The 6,672-nt window shown below is 54.0% G+C and overlaps 1 protein-coding gene across 1 annotated transcript; it reads right to left on the bottom strand.

Annotated features, from left to right (window-relative positions):
* Positions 1-2,460: 2,460 nt before the first annotated feature.
* PWWP2B (PWWP domain containing 2B) lies at positions 2,461-6,432 on the bottom strand. Its single transcript, XM_010073491.1, has 3 exons — positions 6,358-6,432; positions 4,335-4,402; positions 2,461-4,096 (listed from the first exon to the last, which is right to left on the bottom strand). Exons 1-3 carry the CDS (start codon positions 6,430-6,432, stop codon positions 2,461-2,463), a joined length of 1,779 nt encoding a protein of 592 aa, XP_010071793.1.
* Between the last annotated feature and the right edge of the window lie 240 nt (positions 6,433-6,672).

Below are 6,672 nucleotides of genomic sequence, written 5' to 3'. Positions count from 1 at the left end.
AACAAGCCCTGGTGCAGCGGCCGGTGAAGCCACGGCACGATGGATTTCACAGCGGCAGCGTGCAGCATCACCAGTGAGACACCTGCTCTCAGAAACACCTGAACGGACAGAAGGCTGTGCTGCCTCGAAAAGCCCCAAAGCTTTCAGGTATCTAACTGCAGCTCAGGTGCCACTGTGCTCCGAGGACTGGGGAATTGCAAACACCAGTGAAAACTGACGTTATACCCTTCAGGAAAGAAGAGTCCATGAGTAACTGATGGAAACGCTTCAGTTCCACCTTTGGAAACTCAAGGAAGGCAATCAAATCCAATCCTGAATGAAGAGAACTAGGTACGGAGCAGGTCTCTGCAATAATGAACTGTTTTGTAGGTGACACACCAAAGCGCTGGACGTGCTGGTCTGACAGGGGATCGAAGGGACCTGACCCATGGAACACAGGAGGCTTTGTTCTGCTTTCCCAGTTTTGAGCAAGAGCAGCTCACCTCAGACATGCGTAAGGCAGAAAACCATCCTGAGCAAGCCAGCTGAGGGAGGGCGATACGCATTAACGGTACCTACACGCCCATATGTACCAGCAGAGATCTGGCCGAAGAGCAGCGAGGGAAGGACGGGTCTAACCCAGCCCATACCATCATTTTCTGCTATTTCCTCCTTTTCCCGCTTTGCAGAGCTGCTCCGTCCCTTCTGCTCGGTGCCCACCGCTCAGATACCCGTGGTGGCACCCAGCGAGGACGGCTGGGAGGACGGGGCTTTGCTGCCCTTTAAACAGAGCACTGTTGGTACAGCAGCAAGCGATCCCGGCCGTGGCTCCTTCACTGGCGAGGACAGCGCATTCTGGGCATCAGGTTTATTTATACTCCAGCTCTAGCTAACAGGAATTTGGGTCCAAGCCAAACGCTCCTGATACAATAAAGTCTTTAGCCAGAGTGAAGCAGCATTTGAAGGGGCGTGATCACGGGTGAAGCCGCAATGCTGCTGCAGTCAGGCGTTCTTCCTTGCCCAGACAGCTCGAGCACGCAGGATGGACACGCCACACCGCCTGCCTCCTCCAGCCAGGCTCGCTGTGATGGGACAATACTCCAGCAGAGCAAGTCCTCCACCACACTCCAGCAAGGGCTGAAGTCCCACGACAGGGGTACAAAGCCAGCCCTTGTCCCCAGCCCGGGTTCCCCGAGCACTGGCCATCGCAGTCCCGTGCAACACCCCGGCTCAGAGGAGAACAGAGCGGGGCCGTGCACACACAGTGCTGCCAGCAGGAGAAACAGCAGAAAAAATGAGGGGACAACACAACGAACCGCAGTGTATAAAGCAAGACCTCTGACAGCACGACTCCTCCTCATGATGAGCTATGGTTGCAGCTGAGGAGTTAACACCTCCCCGTGCTTCGCAGCATCACCGGCCAGCTCTGCTCTAGACAGCGAAGGCTGGACGGTTGTGGAACAATCCGAGATCTTACTCAAGCTGCTGGAGTTTTCCCACGGATTTCAGTGAGCGCGGGAGAAGCGACTGCAACGACAGATGGTATTTCTATTCCCAGTCGCACCACATCCTGTATTTTTAGGTACCAAATTCTCATCCTGGGCAAAGTTTCGACTGTTTGATGAGAAAGGGAGTCCCATCCCCCTCCGTGCTTGCGACCAGTAAAAGCAAACCATGGAGGCGTCACAGAGAGCCAGCTCCCAGGCTTGTGTTCCCATCTTACTCCTCAAAGAGGTTGCAGGTGAAGCCTGAAATAATTTAATTTGATGATACAGGCCGATCCCCAGCAACGCACCAACATTTCAGACACAAGCCAAACCCCAAGAGCTGTCAGAAATGCTGAAATACTGCTCCCCAGGTAAGGACGGTTTTTGGTACAATCGTTCTGGAGAGCCACGAAGTGCCTTCGTAGGGAACCCACAGCAGAGGGGTCAGAGACCTGCAGGGCAGCAAAGGGCCTCTGAGAGCCCGGAGCTGTCACAGGGAACTGCTGGGCATCAGTACCTACGTACGAGAAACATCATCTCCATTCTGGTAAGAGTTTTAGCTCTTTGAACCACGAGGTACTTCAAAGAAGCGTCAAGCCTAGGAGCTGCGAGCCCTCCAGCCACACAGGATTGGTTCTGACGTAAATCAAGTCCCCTCGACACTCGCCACGTCCCAGCCGTGAACGGTGCTGATACGTGACTGCAGTTTCATCAGCTCCTGGAGCAAGCGATGCTCGATGCTTGCTTCCTGATGATGTCGACGGCTTTGCACTGCCCTCCGAGAGCAGGGCTCCAGGTCCCACAGTCCCCCACCTAGGGGCTCTCATCACCTCTGAAACCACCACCGCCAACTCAGCCACGCATTTCAGCTTAGCCACTGTCCACCTCAGTTTGTAAGGAAAAACAAATGCAAACAAGGTAGGTTAAAAACACAAAGAAGTTTTTCAGGGGAAGCATCAGCGCAGCGAGCACTCACCTGATACTGGAGGCAAAGTTATGTCTCGAACTGCGTTAAGAGATCTCTTATTTCCGGAGTCAGGTGCTCTACTGCCTTGGCAGCCTCTGTGATAGCTTTCCGATACATCCCTTTCTTCTTGCGATTAAATCTCAGTTTGAAAAATTCAGAGAAAGGAGAGAGTTTTGAAACAGATAAGAATGAAGTCGTTGGAGAACCAAACCACGATACTTTAGCTTCTCGCCACGAAGGTTCCCCGTTTTCCTTCTGGCTCAGGTTTATGTCAAGAACACGTGCTGGCCACCACGGAAAACCATGAATTTTACCCCAAACAATATCCCCCACTGAAACAGTTCTTCCATCTTCCGTGACACATTTAGACACGCTTTGGGTATGCAGTCTGACCGTCAGCGGCGGCACAATTTTACGCTCATCTTTTGAAGATGAAGAGACGGACGCATCATCACCAGGCAAAAAGTCACACAGTTCTGGTGATGTTACTTCTGAACTAGAAGACTTGGACTCGTCTAGACTGTCGTTACTACACACCGATAAGCTAGAAGAATCCGCTTTTCTTTTACGATAATTCATAAGGAAAGCCAAGTTATCGTGTCCATCTTTACCCTGGGGAAATCTTTTAAAGTCATCATCTTCACCTGAACTCCCCGAAGAGATCTCAGCTAAACTTCTGTCTGTGGATTCATCGTTGTAAAATGTGCCAGGATTGGACTCCCTGCTGTTCTGAAGGACATTTATTTCGTCGATGAGCTCTGCCTTATAAATGGAAACACTCTGCCCATCGTTGATGCGATGGGGCTTCAGCCGTATCTTTGGGGGTGGGACATCGGCACTGGGATGCACCGGCCGCGTGAGCTTCAGTTTTGGAATGGAAGCAAGCTGGCTGCCTGCTGACTTGTCCATCAAACATTTGGTGTCACGACACCGTTCCGAGTCTCTGGTCTCCTCTTGGTCCTCCCCTCCGTTCTGCAATACTCGCTCTGGACAAAACGGTTTGACTGAGCCATGAACCCGGGAAGGGATTTTTACCACTTCGCCTTTCCCCTGGGGAGTACTGTAGGATATTTTTATAACTGGCGTTCGATGTACCAGTTCCCCAGAAAACTTGTCATCCTCCCTCTTTTCTCGCTTGTTCCTTTTCTCCGCATAGTCGGAGTCGCTGTGCTTCTTCTGCTCTTTGTCCTGCATGCTCAGCTTCCTCCTGGTTTTAGCGTTCTGCCTGCCCGCGCTGGCGTCCTCGGGGTTCAGCGTGTTCTTACATTTCTCGCACAGCACCTGCCTTGGCCGCAGCCGGATGGTGCTCATGATAAGCCTTCCCGGGTCTCTGTTCCGCGACAAACGCCTCCTCGTCCGCTTTATAGTCCGTGGGGGTGGCTGGGGAACCCACTGGTGTTTCGTGTTCCGTAGACAGAGCGGACGGGGAAAGGGAGCTCCCTCGAAGTACGGGGGGTAGGGAGGGAGGCTGCCCGGCGGCGGTGGAGGCAGCAGCGGGGGGACTTGCTCGTCGCCGTTCCCTTTGGGAGGCTTCTCCCCAGCGAGCTGCGGCTCCGGGTCGCCCTGCGCAGCATCTCCGCCATCAGCAACTCCATTAGCGTGAGCGGCGGCCGGAGGGTCCTCGGGCTTGGGAAAGGAGGATGGGAGACAAAACAGTCCGGACCTGGAATGGGCGAGAAGACAGGGAGAGAGACAGAGTCAGGATGTTTGAATGGTGCTTCTCCGGGAAGACAACAAACATGCCAGGTTCTTTAAAAACAAACAAACAACCCCCCCAAAACCCCTCCCACAACTTCCACATGCTAGGAACACTAGAGTCTCCCTTGACTTGTAAGACAAGGCAGCCCATTCTGTCCCTGAAAAAAATAACAGCAGTTCAAAATTTCAGAAAAGTGTCCTACTCTTCCGCCAGAAAAGGCACGGAGATCAGAATCTCCACCTTCATGAACCCTTTGCACAAAGTTTTGCTCTAAGAAGTTTTATCACACAAAGCAGTTTATCAGCAGGCTCTGACGCAGATTATGCGAGCCGCCTGGGAGCTGCTAAACTGCCTTCCTTCGGACTGCACCTGCTCGGCTGATCCCTCAGCCTCTCACTCAACATCTGAACACCATGACTCGGACGGGTAACCTGCCCTTCCAAGCCACAGGTCCACCAGGACACAGCTCTGCCCCTCTGGCCTCTGTCTCTCCATACACGACCTTATTTGTTCAATAAGGAATCCACGGCTACTCCGGGACAGCAAGATGAGGAATGCTGACGCGCTACTGCCCAGTGCCGAGTCCCGCTGCAGGTTACCGAAGGCTGGACACAGCATCCTGCACAGACAGTGCCAAGAGCGAATCCTCTGAAACACACAACCGCGATTCATGTCTCTGGGCTTCTGCACCAGAACGTATGCCCTTGGCCCGACATTACAAATACTGTGCTAACACAGCACTGGGACAAATATTTGCCCTGAACACCGCCTCAGAATGGGCAACCTCTGCAGAGGTCCACCACCGGGGAAGCGCTTCAGGTTTTTTAGTAACAAAATGCTGTTTACGAAGAAGCCACCAAGAGACGGAGGACAGCTACAGACAAGCACTAGCTTTAGTTTAGGATGCCACGTTCCCCGTGCCCTCCTTGCTAGCCATTGTTTTCGTTCCAACAACTAGCAAGGGAGCAGCTTCTTGGTGGTGTCACAGGGAGAAGGACTCTGGCAACTGCTGCAGAAGGGCACTGGAGGCATTCCCCCAGCCACGAGTCCCTGTATCCAGAGAAGCACCACGGCACCGCCGCGGGACCGCCGATGGAGTGGGGGCTCCCCCTCCGCCCAGGCACCCCGGCTCCCCACGCCTTCCCCGCTCTGCCCTCGGCCACGTCGCCAGGCTGCGGGAAGGATCTCAAAGGCATCGCTCCCCGTCGGCAGCATCAGCAGAAGCAGCGTTACCAAGGTCCACACACCATCCCAGACCCGGAACGAGAGGGGATTGGTACGTGACCACAGGAGAACGGGGAACACGGAGCCCGTTTAGCGTGGCCCTGATCCACCGGCTTCACTCTCCTTTTCTCAGACAAGGACAGGCTGTGTCGCTCTCACCTGATTTCCATGAAGAATCCCAGCAATTCAAAAATGAAGCTCATATAAACTAAGCAAGCAGGAATTCGTCTGATTCTGGTACCGAGCCACTGCCCTTCTCTAACTGAAATCAAAAGGATCCCTGAGTTACCTGGACTCTTCAAAGTCCTTTCCCACTATTCAAAGATTAAGAGTGCAGGAACGTGCTGTTCAGGTGACGGCTCAGTCTAACTGGGAAGTTCCAAGTTCGACTGCCAGTGAGTCAAGAGGATTGCACTGCCGAACCCGCATAAATTGGAACAAAATGTTTTGAGTTTTGGTTTTGTTTTGTTTTTTTTAAAAAAACAGAGACAACTGAGAATGTAGAATGCAGATGTCTTTCAAACGACAACCAGGAAAGCAAGAACAGTCTGTACAGACAGAGCACTGTTCGTTAGATCATTTCAGAAGCTCTGGCTATAAATTTTGGTTACTTTATGCAATGACATCTTCTCCTTTGGTCACACCAGAAAACTGCACAAGTTTTCTGCTCCTTGTGTGGACACAAGCCCCGCTCCCTCTGCTCTGGCCAGCAGCCCGGGTGCCCTCCAGAGCCCACTCTGGGCAGGCAGGTCCGCCAAACCCACCTCCCTCCCCAAGGACCAGTGCGGCACGGAGCTTCGTGCCTGGCAGAAGCAAAGCGTCCGAAGGGATGCTGGACACTCGTCAAGTCAATGCATCAGCATGTCATGACCCCGTGAGGTCTGGAACGGCTCCCCTGCAGCAGGACCCCGCTCCCGCAGACCCCAGGCTCCTGGCAGTGTGTGGGTCACTGTCCAGGGAGCACAACGGGGCAAGAAACGATCGTGCCTGTGCTTGGGTACCTGTGCCCGCTGCCCATGGTAACGGCAGCCCCCCAGCTCCGCCAGCTTCAGCCAGGACCCAAGGAACCTGCGCATGTCCCCGTCGTGCGAGGTCACCGTGTGGGTGTCCCAGCCCAGCCCGGGCACACGGGTGACGGACGCACTTGCTCCCGAGGGGCCGCCTGTTCCTCTCCATCCTACTGGAAGGGTCCCCGAAGGCAAAGCAAGCAGTTTTTCCAAGGAATCATCCGTGTCCCAGCCTGCCCGCCAGGCCGGTTCTGGGCAGAGACAGGAGGAGTCCTGCCCTCTCACCCACCCACCCCCCCAGACGGCGTG

Source organism: Pterocles gutturalis, unplaced genomic scaffold (assembly GCF_000699245.1).
Source record: "Pterocles gutturalis isolate BGI_N339 unplaced genomic scaffold, ASM69924v1 scaffold20557, whole genome shotgun sequence".
Taxonomy (NCBI): domain Eukaryota; kingdom Metazoa; phylum Chordata; class Aves; order Pterocliformes; family Pteroclidae; genus Pterocles; species Pterocles gutturalis.
This window is presented reverse-complemented; position numbering and strand designations above follow the sequence as displayed.

Bases quoted from the DNA above. Each gene is read 5' to 3' on its own strand.
- PWWP2B (XM_010073491.1), bottom strand. From the start codon at position 6,432: ATGCGCAGGTTCCTTGGGTCCTGGCTGAAGCTGGCGGAGCTGGGGGGC. The intron at 4,403-6,357 runs GTACCCAAGCAC...AAAACTTCTTAG, and splicing joins ACCATGGGCAGCGGGCACAG to AGCAAAACTTTGTGCAAAGG. The intron at 4,097-4,334 runs GTAGGACACTTT...CGCCCATTCCAG, and splicing joins GTGCCTTTTCTGGCGGAAGA to GTCCGGACTGTTTTGTCTCC.